Source organism: Vicugna pacos, chromosome 11 (genome assembly GCF_048564905.1).
Source record: "Vicugna pacos chromosome 11, VicPac4, whole genome shotgun sequence".
Lineage (NCBI taxonomy): Eukaryota > Metazoa > Chordata > Mammalia > Artiodactyla > Camelidae > Vicugna > Vicugna pacos.
In genome coordinates, this window is record NC_132997.1 from 74,056,785 (window position 1) to 74,082,312 (window position 25,528).

The window sequence follows — 25,528 nt, forward strand, 5'->3', positions numbered from 1 at the left end:
AATGTTTTGAAGTTCATTCATTTTTATTGTAATAATATTCCATTATATGGATATGCTTCTGTTATAAGTTAGAAAAAGAACAGCAGAATAAACCCAAAGAAAGTAGATAATGAAACTTAGAGTAAATTAGTGAACCAGAAAACAAACATATGATAGAGAAGTTCCAAAAAAAAGGTCAAAAGTGAATTTGGGGGGGTGGGGAAACTAAGAAAACGAACCTGGTCATAATAATCAAGGAATAAAAGACCCAAATAAACAATGTTATGAAAATGAGGACTACAGATGAAGAAATTTAAAAGATACAGGATTTATAACAGCATTATTTACAATAGCCAGAAGGTAGAAGCAACCTAAGTGTCCATTGATGTATGAATGGATAAACAAAATACAATCTGTGCATCAGTGGAATATTATTCAGCCTTAAAAGGGAAGGAAATCCTGTCACATGCTGCAGGATGGATGTTCTATAAGGATATTATGCTAAATGAACTAAGCCAGTCACTAAATGACAAATATGTACTCTATTCCACTTGAGAGGTAGTTGCAATAGTCACATTTGTATAGACAAAAAGTAGAATGGAGGTTGAAAGGACTGGGAGTAGAAAGAAATAGGGAGTTACTGTTTAATGGGTATAGAGCTTCAGTTTTACGAGATGAAAAATGTTCTGGAGATAGTTGATGTTGCAAACAATGTAAATATATTTAATGGTAAATCTAAAATGATTGAAATGGTAAATTTTATATTATGTATATTTTACCAGAAGTTTTAAAAAGATAAGGGAAAATACTATCAACCATCTGCCAATAATTTTGAAATTAGAGAAAAATGTAACTTGCCAAAAACTGACTCAAGAAGAAATGAAAAACGAATGATTCTATAACTGTTAGGCAGATTTAATAGTTAACTCTCTAATCAAGGAAAATAACCCAAGAATGATTTATATGTGAGTTCATCCCAACTTTTAAGGAAGAGAGTTTCCCAATTTTCTGTCACCTCCTCTAGAAAATAGGAAAAAAGGAAATATATCTCAGGTCGGTCTAGGAGGCCAGTTGTCAAAACCAAACAGATAGAAGACAAAAAAAAAAAAATTACAGATCAGTTTCACTCATGGAATAGATTAGCCCTTTAGTAATAGAAAAATTCTTCATATTTTGTTTTATGCTTTTATCCTTGAATAGTTCTTTTTCTAGTATTGTTATTGCTGATATTTTACTGCTTTTTGCTTTTTTCTTGTCTTTTTTTACATTTTTCTCATATCTATGCCTGCCTCTTTAGTTTCAACACATCTATGTTACTTTGAGTCTTTTATAAACTGCATATTGCTGTGCCCTACCTGACACTTTTTTCTTTTACTTAGTTAATTCAGTTAACATTTATCATAACATGTACATGTTTGATATTATTCGTGAAATTATTTTGTGTGTTTCTTGTTTAGCATGATCGTGTTTTGTTTAGTTTTTAATTTCATTTGCTTTTATAGTTGATCTTTTCTTTGCTGTTCCTTATTTCCCCTGGTGATTTGAAATTTTTCAACTTTACTCATACATTTTAAGCAAATTTATTTTAAACCTACATTTTCTTATCAACATCAAACAGTAATGACTACTACACATTGCTCCCTCACTTCACATACACACTTGATCTTACACACTTAAGCATATTTTACTCTTAACTTCTTCACCCAAGATTTTATTGTAATAGTTTGGGATGTTATTCCTAAATCATTAATTTAAATAATTATATTGTGTTCATCTATTTAAAGAATCCTTTCTTATCTGTTATATTAAACTGAACCCCTATATTAGTAACAGCTATTTATACTTAACTATTAGTTTTGCTGGTATATTGCTTACCATTATTTTTCATATGAAGTGTTTTCCATTTTTTGGAGGTTTTTTTTCTGGATCTTTTTTTATTATTATTATTTTTTAAAGCTGAGCAGCTTTAGGTAACTCTTACTGGCACTCAGAGTATATGGCTGTCTTACTTTCCAAATCAGAGCATATCTAGTAATTTATTTTAACCATATATATGAATAATAGATTGACTACAAAAGTGTTTTTTTTCTCTCTCTCAGAATTTTGTAAACACAGCTCCATAGGCTTTTTATCATTTACTGATGAAATGACTGGCAGCCTAAATCTCTTTCCTCTTATATTAAGTAAAATTAAGTAAAAATGTACCCTTATTTGGAGCTTTTAAACTTTTATCCTTGAAATTTAAATATTTTACAGGAGAGTTTTATATGCATATATACTTTCTCCCCGAATATTCTTCCCCAGTACTTCTCAGAACCCATTAGATATAAAGACTTGAGACAGTATTCAACATTAGGAAGTTCTCTACCCACCCCACACCACCCCAGCCCCTGTATTTTTTGCTCTTTTTTGTTCTAGGAATTCTGTTTCATAGGTGTTGAATATCCTGGCCACCTCCTCATCTCTAATCGTTTTCGTATGATTTCTTTGTCTTCAGATTTACTATCGATCATGAGGACATATCTTTTTTTTAAATCACTAGTTTTATGTGTATTTTTCTACTTAATACCTCTATTTGATTATTTTGTCTGTTTTGTTTTTCTTTTTTTCCCCTCTCTAAACTCATATTCTCTACTCTTTTTTTCCCCCAGGGCAGCTTGCTCTTTTTTAAAAATGCTATTCCTCCCTAGTTTCAACAGAAATACTATTTATCATTTTTCTTCAACTTCTGGTGTTTTTTTCTTCATTAATTCTGTTTCACTTGGGGCTATTTTTGGCCAGATTATTGTTTCCCTTCAGTATGACTGGTCAAGTTTTTCATCAGTTCTTAGGCTGGGTGATTCTGAGGGTGATAAGTGAGCCAGCAAATGAGCTCCTCACAGAGCATTGGGCCAGGAGCAGATGCTCGGGGAGAGAGGAGGACCCCTTAATGAGTGTAGTTGTCGAACACTGGGGTGAACTGCCTACAGTAATGAGAAGAGTAGCCTGGGTTTTGCCCACTACAGGTAGAAGTTCATCCAGACTCCTTTGGTTGTATGCCACATTGAAATATCTGGAACATAAATAAAACGGGATTAATTACTTTATGTTCCCTTGGATTGAGTATAAAAGATTGTGTAATCTGCTGCTTTTTAGTTAGTCATTTTGGCACTCACTTGTAATGAAGTTAACTATGATACTGGCAAAAGTAATATCCTGAGTTTTAAGCAAAGAGCTCCAGGTACTAACAGTCCCCTCTTTATTAAGATATTAGTTGATGAGTGTTACTAGCAAGCACCTGTGAACTGTTTTATAAAAAATTATACTCTATTGAACAATAGATAGAGCTCTTGTATACCAAGCAACAAGTTTTGCAAGATCCCCAAGAGCCCTTGATGTAAAAATTGCTGTTTTTCTGATATGCCCCTAGTTTTCTTTCAGCACCTCTTTGTCCCTCAGACTGATAATCTCAGTACTGTTATCTCAGAGGAGAGGTTCCCAAGATCCAGGAACCATTTTTTTCATTCCATCCGTAGTATTTTCCTTTATTTCAGAAGTACAGGCTGTTGCTTATCTTAGTTGGCTATGTATTTGATGTATTCCTATCTTGGTACTTTTCATAACCTGCTTTTCTCATTTGGTTAGAAATAGAGTACAAATTATGATTTGGATTGAAGAGGGTAGTGTGTGAGAAATTTTAGTCTTCTGTCTTCTGTTTTTGAGAGCTACGTTATTAAAATCAGAAACTAAAAACCATAGGGCCCTAGTATAAGAGGAACATTGTGGGAAACAGGAAGACTTCCCTTCCTAGCCTTCTTGGAGCTTTAAATCTCCTTGAGATAAGACAAAGACATATGGAAAGAAAAACAAAAGCAGGGTTTAGATAGCCTATGACAAATTTTATTTTTACAGAGTACTTGCATAGACAGTGCTTTGCATGTGACAGAAAAGAGAAAACATAAGGCAGTTGACATTTATAGAGAAGAGGAGAATGATGCATGGATTCTTAGGATGAGAAAACTGAAAAACCCATCCTCTGCGAAGGCAGGCACCATACCATGTCTGCTCACCACTGCCTGCTACTCAGTGCCCCGCTGTCCCTGGTAGGTGATAGGCTTTCAGTTAATGTATATTGGATAAGCAAATGTCTGTTTGTGGAACAAATTGAAGAGTGCCTTGAAGGAGATAATTTATTTGGGCAGAGGTGAAATGAAAAGGCTTGAGGAAATATTAGGAGGTAGAAGTAATGGGTGACTGAATACATTAGAATACTAACCTGGCTGAAGCTTGGAGAATTAGCAGGAAAGTTCTGAAGAATAAGGCTGTTAATGGTAGGCTGGGGTCAAATTATATAAAGTTTTGGTTGCTAGACTTAGGAGTTTGGGATTTGTTTTTTTAAAACAAAGTGAGATTTTTCTAAACAGATGGTGAGATTGTCAAAGTAGTGGTTTAGGAATACAGTCTGAAGTGATTGTCTTCAGGTTGCAGTGAGGAAGAGACTGGAGGCCAGCTTGGATTCTGATTACAGTGTTGGATAGGAATTCTTTGGCCAGTAGTCATGCCCAATAAAATTATTAGTATTTTTATAGTAGTATATTACATATGGGTGCTTTTTAAGCCCTGGTGATTGAACATAATGACATAGCTGTCTCTTTCAGTATTTATTTAATTTTCCTTGGCATTTTGTTATTGATCTTCATGGCTTTTCTGTGAGATCATGGTATAAATTTTGAATACATTTGTTCTTATTTGCCTTTTGTTAATGTCAGGCATAGCACAGGAGACATTCCTTGTTGCTATGCAACTACTGAATTCAATATTTAATATTAATAAAACTGAGTGACATTAATTCAGTTAACAGAGGGAAGCAAAATATAGTTTTACAGTGTCTGATCGGTACTTGTAAGGTTTAATGTATTGTTGCAAATATGAGCAAAAGGGAAGTGACTTGTTTACGGTTACTGTTTTGATCAAAATTAGTTTTAATTAAATCTTTGCATTTATGACCACATTTTTTCTTGTTTGATTCTTTTTTATCTTTCCTTCCACCACTTTTTGATGTGATTCAGTTTTGTTATTGATGAAGTTCTTACTCTGTTTTCTTACTCTTTCAGATTCTGTCATCTTTTGTAATTTTTAAAATTTTATCTCCCAAAGCTTTTATTTGCTTTTTTCTTTCGTAGTATTTTCTTTTTCTGTATTTGCATTTTTCCTTTTCAAGAATTTATGCTTAGCGTGCACATTTGGAATTTGTTATTTTTTCATATAAACCTGTGTGAAAGTGTCTTAGATTTGCTCTTCAGTATGAGCCACCTGTAATCCCCTTTAGTTATTTGCAGTGTGTACTTGGTACTTTTCAAGATATTGAAATGCTTTCATTAATATTTGTGAAGTCAGAAATCCATTTAGGGGGTAAGAGGGATTTAGAGTTGGAGGCAGGGATTTATTTTTTTTTTAAGCCAGTGTTTAATAATATCTAGTTTGCAGGGCCAACATAGACAGTATCTAGCATTTCCTTCTCATCCTTTCAGCACCATTTCCCTGCCCTCAAAATCCTTAGCCCAACACTTTCTCCTCCCTAGTGTGGGGAAGAGAGGCCATAGTAACTTAGTGGACAATGTTTTAATTATAGTAGGCAAATAATAAACAGACATAGATACCTCCTATTTGCTTGAATGGATAGTTTGTTTTTGCTAATGTCCTTGGAGTAATTTTGAGGGAAAGAGCAAAGGAGAGTCAAAAAACAATTGATCTTTAATAATAAATGAAAAATCTAGAATCTAGAAATCTAGAAAATAGTATAGGAAAACCAACTCCCTAACTACAATGTAGATAATGCAAACTCTAGAGCTTACTTTATTGAAAATGATAACTTAATACTAAGGACAAAGAAATCCTTTACATTACAATGTTACTCTTATAACCAGATAAAAATACTGTTTCTAGGGACCGTCTTTTGTATTCTCTTACCTTCCAAACCCTTTATGGTGAGTGTATTTGTGGTTAGGAAATATCCCTGTTCATGGACCTCTACCTGGCTAATAGTATTTTAAGTTAGTGGTTCCCTCACTTTTGAACATAAAAGTTCTTTTTAACAATTAAAAAAAGTTTTAAACCCTTAAGTGTGATAGTAGATTGTGTGACAAAACTCAGTGTCCCAAACTACTAGGAATACAGTAACACTTTTTATATTTTCTTAATTATAGTAATATTCCTATGCATTTGAAGAGTAGCATGTATGCTGAATGTACAAGACATTAATTCTTTCTAAAGGTCATGCTTAAATACATATGGATTAATGGACCACTTATAACTATTTGAGCTACTGACGAAGTCTATGACACATAGTTTGGGAACTAATCCATTTATTTCTATTACGTTGTATAACGGTACAGTCTGATTCCCTTCTGCATTTTTCTCACTCTTAATAACCCGTAGAAAACAGCAAGATGGCAAAGATATTTTTAATTTTTGATTGAGTTGATTGGCAATATTTGAGTAATAAATCAGGAAATTTTGTTTATTTTTCATTTTCTACTGTATACTGGTAGAATGTGATAATAGTTTAAAAATTTATGTACAAGTATATTTGAATTCTCCCTCTCTCTCTCTATATATATGTATGTATGTATAATTAGTTGCTCCTACTTTCATAAAGGAACCCACAAGTAGTTATTGTGGCAATATGAAATAATTACAAAGGTCTTTTCATTTAAAATGGCCTTTTTTTTTAAGTGATATTGTCCTTGAATGTCCTTGAAAATGCTCTGAATTTGTATTGAATGTTAATCATTGACAAAAATGCAAATGCTCTTTTTAGGTTGGTCGTTGACACTTTCCTCAGCATCCCTTCAGTAATAATCTGGGGATCCTTGAAAACTGGAAGGAAACACATTGTTTTTTCATGCAACAAGATTAATAGTTAATTACAATAGGGAATATTATTTTAATAATGGGGTTTTTTTTTTCATCCTTTCAGGGTTTGAAAGTATTCTGGAAGGGCTGTTTGGACCTGCATTATTAAAAGATCTCAGTTTATTTAAAGGTATTCAAAAATTTTTTTGGTATTTCAAATTCTTCTTGGTGACATAAATGATACCTTGGTGTTTTAAACCTCAACCTCCTTTTTATTCACAGTTTTATGAATGGTTAAAGCTATATCCATGTAAGCATCTTTTTGTGTATAGTTGATAATGCAGATATATGTATGAACAAAGTATATTAACTAGTGAGCAGTTATTGCAAATAAGGAACCTATCTACTATTTAGTGAGGGGTGTTTTTGTTGTTGTTAAAATAAGTAATATTTTTGAAATTAGCTCTTATTTGTCTTCTGAAAAATCCTCTTTTGTGACTATTAATTTGTTATTCCTACTGCTTTTGCAGACTGTGAACCCGAAAGCATTTCTGATTGGACTTTTGATGAAAATTGTCTGTTCTGTTGCTTAAGAAGAGATAAAGTAAAGGTAACCAAGAAACTTGTGAAACTTGTATGGTATTTTATAGTTTTTATTTTTCTAAAATTTGGTTACTTTGTTGGAGAATTTATAGGAAAAACAAGGTATGATTCCATATTTATTTATAAAGGATTTGCTATTAACTCACTTTTGCAGTTTAGACTGTTTCTAGTCTGTTGATTAGCCTGTTGAGAAATCTATCCCAACATGCATTGTTATATTTATATAGTTCACTAGGCAGAGTAATTAGCTAGATCTCAGACTGTTGTGTTTATTTTAAATATGAAATGTATGATAATTCATGTAATGGGAGTCATTTGTACAGAAAGAACAATAAGATGGATCTGGATCAAGGAATTGTTAATTCATGTAGATGTATAATGGACTGTGGTTTATTCTTTAGTGTAAGATATTTCTTCGTAATATTTGAACATGGGTAGTGTTTGTAATCAGTTGTAGAAATTGGCTGTACCTTTGGGTTTCTGTAGTTCTATTGCTTTGCATTAAACAAATAGAATTTTGGTTTAGAAACATTTCAACTGTTGGAAACTTTTATTAATAATGGTTTACTGTCTTAATGTTTCTTTTCATGGTATTTCTTTTCCCTGTTTTAAAGCTTTGGGAACATTTTGAATTCTTTTCTCTCCCTTGTACTTTCTAACTTTAAATCATTGGCCAAGTTCTATCAGTTCTTGTCTCATACTGATTTTCATGCTTTTTTTTTCCCACAGTCATCACCATAGTTCAAATTGTTAGCATTAATTCTGGGCTACTGAAATAGGATGATTGCTCTTAGTTTTCTTCAGTGTGTTAAACACTGCTTCACGAATAAAATTCTCTCCCCTACTACTACCTCCCACCGACCCTCACCCCTTAGTAGTGTGGAAATGTTATTCTGTACTCAGTCTCCAGTAACTTTACCATTGTCTTCAGGATTCATCAGCCTAACGCTCAGGGTACTACCCTTCGCAGTTCAATCCACTTCTATTTCTGATGCTACCCTATACAGTTTTCTGTTCTGTCAGCTAAACTGGTCTGATCATTTGTAGTAAACAACATGCTTTTACCATTTGGACTACACCATTACATACCTGTTGTTCTTTATAACCTGAAATCCCCCTTGCTTTTGCTGTTAGCTTAAGCCTCTGCCCTTCTTATAAATGTCATTCATCTGTTCTTAACTGCTCTTTCAACCATTCATGCTGTTGTGGTAAATATTATTACCAGTTATTTATCAGTTAATATTCTGCCTTACTTTGTTCATCCTTTTCAATGTTTGGATCTTGTGTTCCTGACTACATTGTCAGCCTCTGAAGACTGTTAACCGTGACGTGTGCTGCTTTGACCCCTGCATGTAGCCACTCTACCATTATTTACTATAGTTGACAAGTTGCTTTAAAGTCAAAAGCCAGTTTAAGAGCTTTTTAGTGTTCTTCTTTTGTGGTATCTTTATCTTGGTTAGTACATGAAAAAGTTGTTGCTTTGACGATCTAGGATGGACTGTTTTCGTTGAATTAGTGAGGAAAGTGTTTTGAAATGTATTGTGACTTGAAACAGACCAGAAAATTAAGCAACTACCAGTGAAGTTAAAGTTCATTATTTTAAACTGTGTGTCTCTCTGTGTGTGCGCACACACATGTTACAACTATTTATTGAACAAGTTATTTAGTAGGCATTTTGGTAGCATAAAAGGAGCCAATGATTAATTGACTTTTTTTCAGAATAGAATTGGGAGGAAAGCCCTTCTATATGTTCAGTAATCGAGTAAAGTATATTCTTATAATAGGATTGAGTTTTCCATTGCTGTATGAGGATAAAATATTGTATGAATATTTCTAGAAGAAAATACAGAAATATCAAGGCATGGAACCATGTAGTATTTAACCGTGTAGTTCTTACTTTTTGTAGTTCTACAGTTTTTAGTTGATATTCTAATTAGAAAGAATATTTCCATTTGACAGCTCAGCTGGATCTGGGAAAGCAGTTTTTCTCCATTCGACATTTCACTACCTGTCTTTGGCATTTAGTTTTTTCAGAGACAATCATAATGTCTATATTGGAAAATAGGGAGAGAGAGCCTAGAAAATATAAATTGTCAACTATATAGCTTCAATTGTGTTAGGTTTAAAGTGATTGTGTTGGAACTCTTTGTAGGCACTTGGAGCATCTCACTGGAGAAGGACTAGAGTCTGGAAATTAAATATATCAGCTTGGTTGAGGCTTGCAGTTTAAGGCTGACATAAGATTCCAAAAAAGAAGGAAATATCTGGAGAGTTTGGTAGCAGCCAATAGGTGGCAGCATAGAGCACAGTATTGGAATCTTAAGTTTGAGGTTGGCATGATGAGATATCTCAATAATGTTTGAAAAAGCTGTTAGAAATATTGATTTGATATTTGGAAAGGAGGTGGAGGTTATGCATATTTTTTAGTTAATTTTATTTTCATTGGATGCTGACTGTTAGAACGGATAAAATAGTACATTATATTTACTTTTAAAAACATCTAGGTGAGCAGGGGCGGGTAATAGCTCAGTGGTAGAGCACACGCTTAGCAGGAATGAGGTCCTAGATTCAATTCCCCAGTACCTCCATTAAAAAAATTTTTTTTAATAAAAAATAATAAACTGAAAAATATCTAGGTGAAAAGTATGAAGTAGCATCTTTGGAAAACAGAACAGGAACTCACCTAGAGATTAGCAAAACAATTGTTCATCTACACTTCAGCATTAGAAAATATAATTTGTAAGGGAAAGACAACTAACATTTTTTGAGTGTCTACTATGTGTCAGTTATTTTTATATGTTCCCATTTAATGCTCAAAACAATAACCCTATAAAGTTGATTAAAAGCATATCAGTTTTATAAAGAAATGGGAGGGGTCAGAGAGACTAAGTTATGGGCAAAGTCATAGAGTTGGAATTTGATCCATGTTTTTAGAATACATGTTTTGGTAACAAAACTAGAAACATAGACATGGAAATTGGTAGAGCAAGAATTAAGTAGTACTTGCAGTTACTCAGTTTGAAAGAGAGAGAGACTAAGAGCGTAAATGGACATAAGTATATTTGAAATAGCCAATCTTAGCTGTACTAGGAGTCTGTTAATGACTGACTTCCTGCCTGCCTTGCTTGCTCTCTTTCCTTCCTTTTCTGTTGGTTGGGCATGTAGGCACTCTGAAATATTTACTAAATGAGCAACTAGGAAGTCAGTATGCTCAATAAAGTTGGATAATTTAGTATTAATAGCTGACTGTTTTGAGCACCTACATCTGCTAAGTATATATACAAAGTTCTTTGTGTATTTTTCACTCATGAGGCTTTTATACTTCTCTCAGCTTCCTTTTGAAGTAATTTTAGACTTATAAAACAGTTGCAAAGATAATAAAAAGAATTCCTCTATACCCTTCATCAAGATTCCCCAGTTAACATCTCATGTAACCACAGTACAGTTATAAAAATCAGGAAATTAATATTGATACAATACTATAATCTGTAAACCTTTCAGAATTCACCAGTTATCCCAGAAATGTTATTTTCTGGTTCAGGAGTCAATCTAGCATCACACTTTGTATTTAGTTGTCATATCTCCTTATTCTCCTTTAGTCTGGAATAGTTCTGTTTTTCTTTGCCTTTCGTAACATTAACACTCTTGAAGAGTACTGGCAAATTGATTTGTAGAATGCCCCCTCAGTTTAGGTTTGTCTGATGATTCCTCATGATTAAATTCAGGATATGCATTTTTGGCAGGAATTTTACAGAACTGATTATGTGTCATCCTTAGTGCACCATATTTGGGATGCACATGGTGATGTTTGTTTTGATCAGTTGGTTAAAGTGGTGTCTGCCAGTTTTCTCTACTGTAAGGTTTCTATTTTTTTCCTTTTTGTACTTATTAAGTATCTTGTGGAGATGTACTTAGAGATTTTGTAAATACCTTTCTCTCATCATGCTAGTTTCTTATCATACATTAATTTTAGCATCCATTGATGAATTTTGCTTAAAAGAATTACTATGGTGGTATTTACCAGATGATGATTTTCTATTCCTTCTGCCTTTGTTAGTTGAAATCCTACTGTAAAGAAGAGGATTTGACTATTGAGAACCCTTTGAGGTTGGCTCCTCATCTTTTTTTGTTGTTGTTGTTTATTACATGTTTCTTTACTTTTTGGCACCAAAAAACGTTGCATGCGTATCTTCACTTTCGTTGTTCCAACCCTGAATTTCCCCAAGGAATCCTAGTTTCTTTTATTTGGAAAATTGTATAAGAGAAGAAGGTACTAGATGTACTCATTGGTACTAGAGCATCATTGCTCTAGGCCTCCTCCGTTGTCTGCGCTAGGATATATGTATGTTTACTTCAATATACATACACATACATCTTCATTTCTTTCAATATCTATTAGAAATTATCTTGTGAGGCTTTTATTAATTGCAGGATTGTGTTGATAGTATGAAGAGCTGATCCAGTAGTATTGAGAGAGTATTGGAGAGACGGGAAGAATAAAAAATTACTTTCACCAATTAATATCCCTAAAAATGGACTAATTCTAAGCAATGAATCAATCTGGTAATGGCTGTTCTCGTACATGACTGAGATTAGAGATAGCTGTCGTAAACAGCGTGGATGTTTTAGTAACTAAGGATGATGCAAGATAGGATGTCATGCCAAAATATAAAATGTTTATGCTCTTAAAAAGCTTATTATAAGACTGTTAGTAAGTTTAATATTTGACTAGCATATTTGGAGAATGTTTTAAGAAGTTATGACTTGAGCTACATTTTTGAAGAATACATAAATCTGGATAAGCAGAGAAAAGAGGGGCACATCCTAAGTGGAGCAGAGCATTTATTTTTGTAAGTAACCGGCAATAAGACTGGAGTCAGATCATCAGTTTATTTCAGTACCCATCTACCCTCAGGAATCATGTAATTAGATCCTTTTCAAATTTAAATTAGTCTATCACATTGTGTTTACTCTCAACATTTCATAATTTCCTGTTTCGTGAGTATTCCTTAAATAGAAGTTCAGATACATCCTTTAAACATTTTAATTTTTATTATTATTTTAACACATTGAAAGTTCAGTTAAGAGCAGGTGCTAAATCTAAGTTAGTATTTTCTCATTATATCCTACAACATGTATTTCTGTTGAATGTATTCATTTGGGCATACTCAGCACTGCTTGATTTGACTTGTTTGTCATCTTGTCCCAGAGTACCACAACTCAATAAGTATAATAGGAATTTGGAAGAAAAATACATCAATATAGTACCTGTCTATCAGGAGTGAAAAATAAGAAACAAATATGAGAAGTTTTAAGATTATTTATTTATGAGATTTAAATAGATACACAGTAGAGTTAAATGGATACCACAAATTAGTACATAATTAATTACTCTGTTAATTGTGCAAATCTAAATTGCGAGATCTAACCTTGTATTTCCAGAACTGTCTTATATAGATTATTTTAAAAGATTAAGGAAAAACCACTTGACACAGTGAATCAGTGCTCATCTAAGATTAAATATCAAAGAGATTTTTGGAGGGGGCAGGGAGTGGCGCGTGTGTGTGTGTGTGTGTGTGTTGTGTGTTTTGTATATATTTACTCCCAACCTGTGGATTTTTTTTCGCCCTACAACAAACATATAGACTTGGAGAAAAACCGTTCATTGGAGATTAACTCTGCTCTGTTTAGCTTTATGTGGTCAGAGTTAACCAATATACTAATCATTAGGCAAATTTATTTATTAAATGTCTGGTTCTGTGGTAAACCAGAGAGTATATCAAAGAAGTAAAAAACTGATCCCTCCTTGCTTATGGAATCTTGGTGAGATAAATCATGGATGGCTAATGAAATTAAAGGAGATTTAAATTAGATGTAAATCATCCATCCTGCATGCCTAAAGCTCTGCTGTAAGTAGGAAACATTGAGAGTAAAATTCCTTCCTTCATTCTCATACAGAATTTTAAAAGAAAATGTAAGTACTGTAGCAGTTGAGAGGTGCAGTAGATGACACTGGAATTGCTTAATCAAGAATATGGAACCTCAAAAGGGTCTGGGTTTTAAAGCAATTCATTTGGTAGTTATTTTGAGGTTGTAATGGAGAGAAAATTACCGAATGGTCTTGTAATAATCCAGAAAATGAGCCTAAACTAAGGTCTTGGCTGTGCAGATACATAAGGAAGGTATGTATGTAGAAAATCTGGAATAAAGAATTGTCAAAACCTAGCCATTACATGAATATATAGATAGGAGAGAGTAAAATGATACTGATGGTAGTCTTTCTAAGCCAGGATGACTTAGCATGGTGAATTAATAGAAGTTGAGAAATGAGAAGGGGAAAGGTATAGTGGCCAATTTTTATGGGGAGGATAATGAGGTTATTAGCTGGAAGCTGTTTGTGATGAAAGTAAACATTTTTTATTGAAAGTGTCCCGTGCAAATTGAGTTGAAATGAGATCTGAGCTGAATCCATACTTGGAGTGTTTCTTAATCCATATGGTGATTGGATTAGTTGAGCTGATGAAGTCTTTGGTGAAAGGTAAAGCACAAAATAGAGCTGAAGAAGACCTTTATTTTGGGAAGGAGGAAGAAGAATCAGATTGGAAGGAAGATAAAATCCTAAGACTAAATGAATTGACATCTTGCATCAGATATCTTCCTGGCCCCATCCTGTGTGATGCACAGGGAGATGGGTTGTCATGTTTGTTGCTCTATTATGAACTCCTATGCAGTTTCCCAAAATGGACCCTAAATGGATTGAGCAAGTACCCTGAAACCATGGACTTTGAGAGAACAGCTTCTCAAGAATACTGGTTGTGGGAGCCAGACTATATAAGTCTGACAGGTTAATGAATAAATGGGTATTGTGGGAGTTAAGAAATGGATATAGACTACTAGTTTTAAAAGTTGTCAGTGTCAGGAATGATGAAGAAAACAGGACCATAGAAAGAATGGACAGTTGGTTTAAGTAAAGATATTTTGGGGAGGAGAGGGAAACACGTAATAGTTATACTCTTGGAAGAAAAGAAACTGGAGGAGAGGAAGAAATAAAAGTTATTAAAAGGAGAGAACAGTTGAAGAAGGCAAGATTGTAAGAGAACCAACAAGAAATTAGTTATTGAACAGTGATGAGAGATTTCTATTGAAATTAGTACAGTTAGTGTAACTGTAGGAGGTAACAGCTGGCAGGAATTAAATGAAGCAAGAATGCCTAAGAATCCTGACTTGCTCACACTGAAGGCTAGGAACTGTGAGGAACTCTTTGCTATGAAGGTGGTGTTTAAAAAAATAAAAAAATAACAAAGGGGAATAGTCTATAGTATCTTTACTCCTCTCACTTGTATTGATGCTTGGAGCTTTCTAGTTATACCAGGAGCAACAAAAAAATAGTTTCAAGAAAATTAATAAGATTGCCTCATCCAGCAATGCAACCATATTTTGTTTATTCCTTTTTCTTTTTTTAAATTGAGATATAATTGACATAACTTACTAGTTGCAGGTGTACAACATAATGGTCAATATTTGTGTACATTGCAAAATAATCACCACAGTAAGTCTAGTTAACATCCATTACCACACAGTTAAAATTTTTTTTTGTGATGAGAACTTTCAAGATTTACTCTCTTAGTAGTTTTCAATATATAATACAGTATTATTAATTATAGTCACCATGCTGTACATTACATCCCCAAAACTTAATGATTTTGTGACTAGAAGTTTGTATCTTTTGACCACCCTCATTCATCTCCCACCCTCCCACCCCGCCACCACCACTATGAGTTTTGATTATTTTTTGTTTTTAGATTCCATATGAGATCATAAAATATTATGACTTACTTTATTTAGCATAATGCCCTTAGAGTGCATCCATGTTGTCACAAATGGCAGTTTCCATAAAAAGTTGAGTATTATTCCACTTGTGTGTGTAAATAATTGGACTGATCATATTTTCTTTATCCATTCATACATCTGTGAACACTTAATATTGCTTCCATATCTTAGCCATTGTAGTTAATGCTACAGTGAACATGAGGGTGCATATTTCTTTTTGGGTTGCTGTTCTTGTTTCCCTCAGATAAATACCCAGAAGTGGAATTGCTGGATCATATGGTAATTCTGTTTTTTGAGGGAGCCTCAGGCTTTTTTCCCACATCAGGTGCACCATTTTACATTCCCACCAACAATGCATAAGGATTTCAGTTTATCTACATCCTTGCCTACATTTGTTATTTTCTGGGTTTTTTTTTTTAATAGCCATTTTAATAGCTATCCCACTTCTAGGTATTTATCCAAAGAGTACAAAAAAAAAATTGGGAAAGATACATGCACCCCTGTGTTCATCGCAGCATTATTTGCAATAGCCAAGATACGAAAACAGCCTAAATACCACATCGTTTTGATTACTGTAGCTTTTGTTGTCAAAACTTAAGTCAAAACTTAACTTTGAAATTAGAAAATGTGGTATCTCTAACTATTTTTCTTTTTCAAGGCTGTGTTGGCTATTTGGAGTCCCTTGAGATTCCATATGAATTTTAACATGGATTTATGTATTTCTGCAAAAAACACTGCTGGGATTTTTGTAGCAGTTACAGTAATGTGTATATCATTTTGGGTAGTATTGGCATCACAATAGTATTAAGTCTTTGCCCTCTTACTTCTTATGTTTATTTTTTCTTTTAAAAATTTTTTTCAGCTCCTTGTTTCTAAATTTAAAATCAACTATATGTATTTAACCATTACTATGTTGAAAAGCACCAGCCACTGTAGTTGAAATAATCATACTGTGAATAATGAAAAAGAAGTTGTAGCCACAGATGCTATTTTCAAGAAATTTGTAGTCTATTGGAGGAGGTAAGAAATATTGATATATATATATATATATATATATATAAATAAATTTAGTGCAGATTATAAAACTAGTGCCGTCATAGCACTATATATAAAGGCACAATTACCCTCACCTAGGCTTTGTAATACCATTAACCTCCAATATACGGTTGAGTATCTTTGTGCTTATTGTGGTCTTAGGCATCTGGGGAAATCCACAGTCATTACCAAGAGCAGGTTAGAAATTTAGGAAGTCTTTTGATTGAGATTGGGTTGTGGATGAGAATTGAGATAGTATAAATTTAATTTCCAGCTAGTGGAAGGATATAGGAAAGCCTTGCTATTGACTGGAGGTGGCTTGCATTTGTCTTTTAATGTTTTAATAACTGTACATGTGTAATAGAAGAAAAATTATAGCAACAAATGCTCGTTATAGATACTGGTGAATTAAGTATAATGGTATAGTCATAGTCATTTGCCTCTTGCACTTCAGGCTTAATTTCCATGTACAGTAATAACAATTAGATACACTAATAAGAGTCATTCATGGTAAGTTTGTTGTACATTTTTAATACTTTAATTCTTGATAAGAATTCAAGCTTCAATCTTTGTTGTTTTCCTATTCCTTGACTTGATCTGCTTAACAAAGTTGAAGGTAATTGATATATAGTAAACATTGTATAAGCGCAACAATTCTTATTTGGTTAATATAAAAACCAACAGTGTACATGAAGATTTCTTTTTAGGTAACTGACCTTAAAAAGTATAAGCATTTTAAATGGTGGAGTCATTTTCCCTAAGACTTGCTGGCATTTAAAATAATAAGACACAGGAGAGTGGCATTTAAATCAATGAGTTGCATCTTGTCAGCTCTCTTTAGCTCATTGCTTGAAATGTCAGTAAGCCATGGGTAGCAGACATGGCTGTAGCTGTAAGCCCCTGATCTACTCAGGAAGGCCTTTCTAACATAATTATTACAAAACCTGCATGCATACATATAATTCTAATTCCCAGATTTTCTATACCATGGTATGAATTTTTTAAAATACCATTTAAACTTGGAGAATCCAGGTACAGAGTGAGAATGCTTTTGAATTTAGTCAGGAATGACTCTGAAATGTCACCCCTTCAGTTTTGTATCACACTCCTAAAATCTAGGCCATTTTCCCTTTCCCAAGTGAAACTTGTCATTTTTTTCTTCCATTTCCTTTTCTGAGATGTCATCTTGCAAAAAAAAAAAAAAAACTATGTAAGTGACACCCTCATTCTTACCCTGCAAAAAACCCCAAACTCAAAGGAAACAAACTTTAGAGCTACAAAAGAAACTTTAAGAAATGTTCATCTTTATTTTTTTCATTTTAAGTTTAACTTTATTAACTGTTTGTTGCCCTAAGAACTACCATGGTGATACAATTTTGTTGCTTTATTTATTCAGTAATGTCCATGCTGTTTTCAGGGACCAGTAGAGCTATATTTGTGTACTTCTTGAAGAAGTTTAATAATTCTCTCCAGCAGGGATTAGCAAACTGTGACTGAATCTAGCCCACAATCTGTTCTTATGTCTACAATCTTAAAGAGGTGGTTTTGGAGGTGGGAAAAAAGGAGAGATGCTACAGAGATTATATGTGACCTGCAAAGCCTAGAATATTTACTGTCTGGCCCTTGACAGAAAATTTCTTACTGTTTTGAATATCTTCATCAGGTTATTAAGATGAAGAGAAGGCTAAAAGTTGTTAACTTCCACATCCTACTTACTGTTCTCTTTGCTCTTCTTCTGTGTATCGGAGCAACAGCACAAGCAAATATAATTTAATGGCAAGACAGCTGTGATTATAGAGAAGAGGGTGGTAGAGGAACAAGAGAAATTTGGAAGAAAATAGAGTTCAACATTTGCCAACCCTACATTTTTTTTAGACTTTTTGCTTTCAAAAAATTTCATGTTTATAAAAAAAGTTAAAAGAATAGCACAAAAAATTTGGTGTCCTTCACATTTAACGTTTTGCCACATTTGCTTTATTAATTCATTCTCATTCTTTATCTGATTAATTTTACATATAACACATAGATTTTCCTGAACCATGTCCATCTGACATGCCCCCATCATTTTTTGAGCCCTTTCTTACTTCCTAATACAGGTTTTTCTAGGTTCATCTTGCCTTTTCTCTGCTCTTGTACTGGATTCCATTTTTCTAGGGGTAGGGGTCTGGTTCCTTTGGGGAATTGTTAATGCATGCACCCCCTTTTTTGGTCCAGTCTACATACAGCTTCATTAACAAAGACATTGTCGGGCAACAGTCAGCCTCCTTATTTTCATATTTATCTAAGGATATACCTAAAAATGTTGAAATGCCACTGATTCATGTCCACTGACATACCTATTCAGAATACTGTGCACGAAAGTGGATGGCAAGTAAAAGATACTGTTTTTTAGCCTAAAAGTATACTTGCTTGTGGAGAGATATTCACATGAGTTTTCGAAAATGTGTCACATTTCTTTGTGACTCTGAAAATGTAAGTAAAGATCATTTCTTTGATTTCAAGTGGTTGGTTCAAGTTGAAATTCAGTGATAAATTCAATATCTAGTATCTTTAATACCCTGAACCTGTTTTCAGTGATTTTTAAATTGAGATAGTATTTGTACACAATAAAATTCATCCATTTAAGAGTATAGATTAATGAATTTTGGTAAATGTATACAGTTGATAACTGTCAGCACAGTCAAGGTGCAGGACAGTGCCCTCACCTTAAAAAGTTTTCTCGCACCCCTTTGTAGTCACTCCCTTTATTGGACCTCCAGACACAGGCAATCACTATAATTTTACCTTTTCTAGAATTTTATATAATAGGAATCATACAATATATAATCTTCCATTTTTGACTTTTTTCACTTAGCATAATTATTTTATATTCTTTTTTTTAAATTGAAGTATAGTCAGTTTACAATTTACAATCATGTATTAATTTCTGGCATGCAGCATAGTGATTCATTTATACATAGATATATACACACACACATACATATTCCTTTTCATATTCTTTTTCCTTATGGGCCATTGTAGGGTATTAAATAGTTCCCTGTGCTTTACAGTAGGACCTTGTTATTTGTTTATTTTATATATACATTCTTGGTTTTTTTAATAACCTTTTGTTCCTTTTTATAGCTAAGTATGTCTCCATAGCATGGATATGCCACTATTTGTTTATCCATTCACTTTTTTATAGACATTGAATTGTTTCCAGATGTTGACTATTAGGCTTATTGACATATAAGTCTTTGGGCATGTATTTTTTTTCCTCTGGGATAAATACCTAAAATTGGAATTATTAGGTAGTACTCTAATTGCATATTTAGCCTTATAAAATATTACCATGTTTCACCAAAGTGACTGAACGATTTTGTATTTCTGCCAGCAGTATATGGAAGTTCCAGTGTTCCACATCTAGCCAACATTTTATATTATTGGTCTTTTTAACTTTAGCCATTCTGGTGGATCTGTAGTGGTATCTCGTGATTTTAATTTTTATTTCTTTGATGACTTAGTGATGTTGAGCATCTTTCTGTATGTATATCTATGTGAAACATTGTGTGACTCTTTTGCCATTTTTAAAAACTTACTATTAAGGTGTAATAGTTCTCTGTGTATTCTGTGTAAAAACCCTTGTCAATTTTTTCTCTTAAAATTCATGTTTTTATGGCCTGTTCAATAAATTTTTGACTAATCCAGTGTCAGACACACAAGAAAGTATATTTTCTTCTAGAAGTTCAGTCATGCTAACTTTTTGATTTATGATCCATTTCTAGTTAATTTTTGTATATGGCGTGAGTTAAGTGTTGAGGTTTATTTTATTCTATAAGATAATCCAGTTTTAGCACCATTTGTTGAAAAGACTCCCCCCCAAACAGTTAAATTATCTTGGCATCTTTAAGTCAGCTGATCGTATATATGTATGTTGAAAAGACCCCCTCCTCAACAGTTAAATTACCTTGGCATCTTTTAAGTCAGCTGACCATATATGTGTAGGTATATTTCTGGGCTCTGTCCTGTGCCATTGAACTATATATCTGTCCTTACATCAGTATCACAGTGTCTTGATTGCTGTATCTTTGTATCTTGAAATCAAGTAGTACAAGTCCTCTGTTTTCTCTTTCAAATTTGTTTTGCTAATCTAGGTCCTTGACTTTTCTATGAGTTTTAAAATTAGTTTACCAGTTCTTCAAAAAGCCTTTTATTAGAGTTTTGATTAGGGTTACATTGAATCTCTAAATCAGTTTGTAGAGAATTGCCAAATTAACAATGTTGAGTCAATTTATGATCCTGATTTACCCCATCTTTATTCACATCATCTCTAATTTATCTTAGCAGTGTTTTATAGTGTCATTTTCCTTCAGCCTAATGAATTTCCTTTAGCATTTCTAGTAGTACAGAGAGAGAGTACTTTAAGCTGTAGAGAAAATTTATGAACTTACTTGAATGCATCTTGTGAATATTTGTTTCTTTGCTATTCCCCAAAAAGTAATACAGGATGATTAAAGAATATATTATATGGATTATATGGCTTGAGATGACCAAAAGCTTAATAAAGAACTTGAGGTCTTTTCTACTGAAGAAGATCCCAACCCATTCAGTATTATCTATTTTTCTGCTTTGGGTGCTGGGTCACTAGACCACAAAGTGTTGGTGGCTTGCTGCAGCTCCCTTTTCGTCTACCTCTTCCTACAACCCTCACAGTTCCCTGAAGTGAAATTACCTTAAAAAGATAATTGGAAAATTGACACAAAGTGGTGAGGCTACCAGAGAACATAGCTACTGAAGACATGACCTACACTTTCCCCTGAAAGCTGTATACAGAATTAAGTTTTAAGTTCTACATACACACACTCACTCACTAACTCACTCACTTACTCTTTGTTTTGCCAGTCCTAGCAGTTAGAAAAGAAAGGAAGCATTCTCTTCATAATGACAGTAAAAATGTAAAATAATAAATATGTGGGAGCTATATGAATAAACAACAGAATTTTAATTGACAGCCATTAAAGCCCATTTTGATAAATGAAAAGCAGTTCCTTAAAGAGAAGACTGAATATTTTTAAGGATGTTACTTCTTCCTGAATTACTTTCTAAGTATAATGCAGTTCAGATTAAAATACGTTGTCTTCTTTGGGGAGTTAGTGGTGGTAGGAACAGAATTGACCGAGTGATTTTAAATACAATCTGAAAAAATAAAGCTAGAATGGTCAGGACATTTTAGAAAATATGAATAATAAGTGGGGATTTGCCTTCTCAAATATGAAGATATTTATAACAATGTAATAATTTTTAAGTATGATACTGATGATTCTTTTTGCAGTCCCTTAGTAAGGAGAGAGCTTTTAAAAAACCTTAATGCCTACTCCCTGCCCCAGAGTTACAAAATAAAAAGATCTGGGAGTATATTCTAGGTGTATATGCCTTTAAGAAGCTCACAGTAGATTCTAATATGACAGAACCACCTCTTGCTAAGAAGCACCTAGTCTAGGTAGACCAGTTCCTGAATCCTGAAGGAAGCAACTCTTAGGTGGTATAAATTCATTCTTATCTCCAGCTTTATTCCTATTTAGTTCTGGGCCAACAACTGGTTCTTTATAAAGGAGAAATAATAAATGCAAAGAACAGTGACTTTTGATTTACAGAAAAGTATGTCACATCTTTTTGTTATTTTTTGCCATACCATACATAATGACTCCCTTCAGAATTCACATATTGGGGAGGGAAAATGGCATGAATTGTTTTCTTTAACTTACTATCTCCTGACTATTATATTAGCTTTTTTAGCTTGGTGTCATATGAACTTTTTTGGTCTTGTTGGTTCATTTAATTTTGTATATCTATGTACAGTGAGAGAGGATGAGCTATATTTTGTTTATACATCAATGCTATAAATTTTAACCATGTGACCAGATGTACTTGAAAAAAGTATATGATTTTGTGTTGTATTTTTCATCTTTGGTTATTATTTTGGATTAAAACAAGCAAAATAACCATTTAACTGGTGAAAAAAAAATTTTTTGGAATAGAAAAGAAGTTTATTAGAGGTACACTGCCATAGACAACAGCAGGCCACACAGAAGTGCCTGTGTGAGCACCAGGGCGAAGAACAAGTTTAATAGCTACACTGCTGTAGGCAACAGTGGACCACACAGAAGTGCATGTGTGAGCACTGAGGGCAAGTTGTTGGAGTGTTTTATAATATAGAGTCCCAAGGTGCCTGATTGGCTTGTGCACAAGTCTCTGATTGGTTGTAGGTGAGGTAAGAGGTTTAGGGTCCGTGAAGGGCAGTGGGGTTTATGACTCTGATAAGATTGATGAAAATTATTTTAAAACAGTCGTTCAAATTCAGGAAATAATTATCTTAAGGGTGTACAGCAAATGGAGAATCATTTGTTCAAAAAAAATCTAAATTTCAATAAGAACAACAAGAGTTTATGGCATTTGAGCCATCATCCACTCCCACCCATTTTCCTGAGCTCAGTTTGAGCAGAAGGGACAGACTGTGGGCATCTTTTATACCTTCTAGCTTTTGTTGTAGAAGCTTTCTTCCAGACAGGTGAGGTCAGAAGGCCTAAGGGCTCCCATCCTTTACTCAGTAGAGGTCTACTGTAGGCACAGCAGGCTGAGAATACTAGGACCTAATTGCCCTGGGCCAGGCCTCATTCATAAGTCAGCAATTCCATGCCAGGAGGGGCAAGTCATTCGGCACCCCCTACTCATAGAGCACAGATAACGCTTTGAGGGAAGTAAATTACTGCCCCAGCCCCCAGTTCCTGTGCAGAATAGCACAAAGGTTCTTCCTAAGGGAGAGGCAGGCCTTAAGAACAGAGAACTGTGTAGCTCTTCTAAGGGGACTGACTTTATTTGGAACAGACCTTATGAAAAGATGTTGAAAATTGTGAAGATATTTGTGGTGAAGAGTTAAAAGGAGGCTGATAGCTCCTTTATACTAGTAGAAACAAGTGAAATGGCAAACAAGTTAGAAGTTTTAACAGAGAAAAGCAGAAAAACACAGCAACAAAGTGCCGTCCTGGGGTTGGAATAAGCCTCAAAGACTGGCAACATTCTGCCCCTGCAAAGGGGCTCCACTTTTATTGAATCAGACTGAAGTGCAATTTATGCCCCAGGGTGTGGCAAAAACAAGTAGAATAGTAGTAGAGACTAAAGCTGGGTGTCTGATACCACTACAAGCAGATCAGCCAGAAGCTTATAAAGAAGAGACCTGATAAAGAAACTGACAAAGAGAGCTCAGCTGAACCCTTGTGAACAGAGAGACTACATGCTCAAGACCACATCTTTTGAGAAGTGGTATCAGAGGCTGCACACTGCTGGGAAACTAAACAGGGACATTTTCTAATGATAAGAGGATCAAACTGTATTCTCTCCTAAGAGCAGAACTCCAAAATGCATGAAGCAAGATGCGACAGAATTGAAGGGGGAAGTATACAATTCAGCCATAATAGTTGGACACATAAACAGCACACTTTCAATAATGGATAGAGCATCTAGGCAGAAGATCAACAAAGATGGAAGACTTGAACAACACTGAATCAACTAAACCCAGCAGACATTAATAGAACACTCCACCCAAGAAAAGCAAATGAAACATTCTCCAAGAGAGACCATATGCTAGGTCATAAAAAATAAATTTTAAAGAATTGCAGTTATACCAAGTTATGTTTTCCATTCACAGTAGAATGAAATTAGAAATCAATTACAGAAATATGAGGAATTTAAAATCATGTGGAAATTAAACTGCGTTTCAAAATAATCAATGGATCAAAGAAGAAATCACAAAGGAAGTTAGAAAACAATCTGAGATGAATTAAATCAAAACCAAAACAATCAAAGCTTATGAGATGTAGTTAACAGTGCTTGGAAGGTAATTTATAGCTACAAATGCCTGCATTACAGAAGAAAAGATCTCAGATCAATACCCTGTCTACCTTGAGACTAGAAAAAGAGCAAACTAAACCATAATTAAGCAGAAAGAAGGAAATGATTAGAGCAGAAATAAATGAAAAGGTAAAATAAAGAAACAGAGAAAATCATCAAAACCAAAAGTTAGTTCTATGAAAAGATCAATAAAAATGATAAACCTTTATCTAGTGCTGATCAACATAAAAAGAGAGAAGATTCAGATTACTAAATCACAAGTGATATAGTGAGGACCATTACTGACAGTACAGCAGTAAAAAGGATTCTAAGGAGAATACTATTGATAATATATATGCCAAAAGATTAGATAACTTAGATGAAATGGATAAATACCTAGAAAGACACAAAACTGGCATGAGGAGAAATAGAAAATCTGAACAGATGTATGTTGCAGATTGAGTGTGTCCCCCCAAAAGATAATGTTTAAGTTCTAATCCCTGGTATTTGTGAATATGACCTTATTTGGAAATAGGGTCTTTGCAGATATAATCAAGTCAAGATGAGGTTACACAGGCTTCAAGTGGGCCCTAAATCCAATGACTGGTGTCCTTATAAGAAGAGAGATTTGAAGTCACAGACACAAACACACAGGGAAGAAGTCCATGTAAAGATGGAGGGAGAAATTGGAGTTATGCTGTCATAAGCCAAGAAACACCAAGGATTGCTGGAAACCAGCAGAAGCTAGGAAGAGGCAAGAAAGGACTCTTTCCCTAGAGCCTAAAGAAGGAGCAGGCCCTGGTGACACCTTGATTTCAGACTTCTAGGCTCTAGAGCTGTGAGAGAATAAATTTCTGCTGTTTTAAGTCCTCCAGTTTATGGTAGTATGTTACAGTAGCCCTGGGAAACTGATATGACCTAGAACAAGTAGAGATTGAATTAGTAATTTAAAAAACTTTGAACAAAGAAAATCCTATGGCTAGATGTCTTCACTGGTGATTTCTATTAGTTTAAGAAGAATTAATACCAATTCTTCACAAACTTGTATAAAATATAAGGAAGAAAGATTTTCTCATTCTGTAAGACTAGTATTTGAAAATCAAAACCATATAAAAGACGTAACCAGAATACTACACACCAATATAAATGCAAAAAATACTCAACAAAATATGAGCAAATAAAATCAAGCAACAATTAAAAACTACTATTCACTGTTACCAAGTGAGATTTATCTCAGGAATGCAAGGTTGGTTTAACACCCTCCCCACCCCAAATCAATTTGTGTAATACAATGTATTAATAGAAAAAGTGGCAGGAAGCACAATCAGTCATCTCAATAGATGCCTCCCCAAAAGACACTTGACCAAATCCAACTTTCTCA

At 33.9% G+C, this 25,528-nt stretch overlaps 1 protein-coding gene across 8 annotated transcripts in view; it reads left to right on the forward strand.

Annotated features, from left to right (window-relative positions):
- LCOR (ligand dependent nuclear receptor corepressor) overlaps window positions 1–25,528 on the forward strand; it is a 110,884-nt gene that overhangs the window by 35,543 nt on the left and 49,813 nt on the right. For 7 of the 8 annotated variants that reach the window (XM_072971705.1, XM_072971709.1, XM_072971703.1 and 4 more), the window contains 2 exons: window positions 6,938–7,003; window positions 7,344–7,423. Coding sequence is in view for 3 of the 8 variants with exons in the window: in XM_072971703.1 (XP_072827804.1) it covers window positions 6,938–7,003; window positions 7,344–7,423 (146 nt within the window). In the remaining 5 variants the exon portion in view is untranslated. Of the gene's footprint in view, window positions 1–6,937; window positions 7,004–7,343; window positions 7,424–16,159; window positions 16,267–25,528 lie in introns of those variants that run through there. The other variant, XM_072971706.1, reaches the window with a different exon arrangement.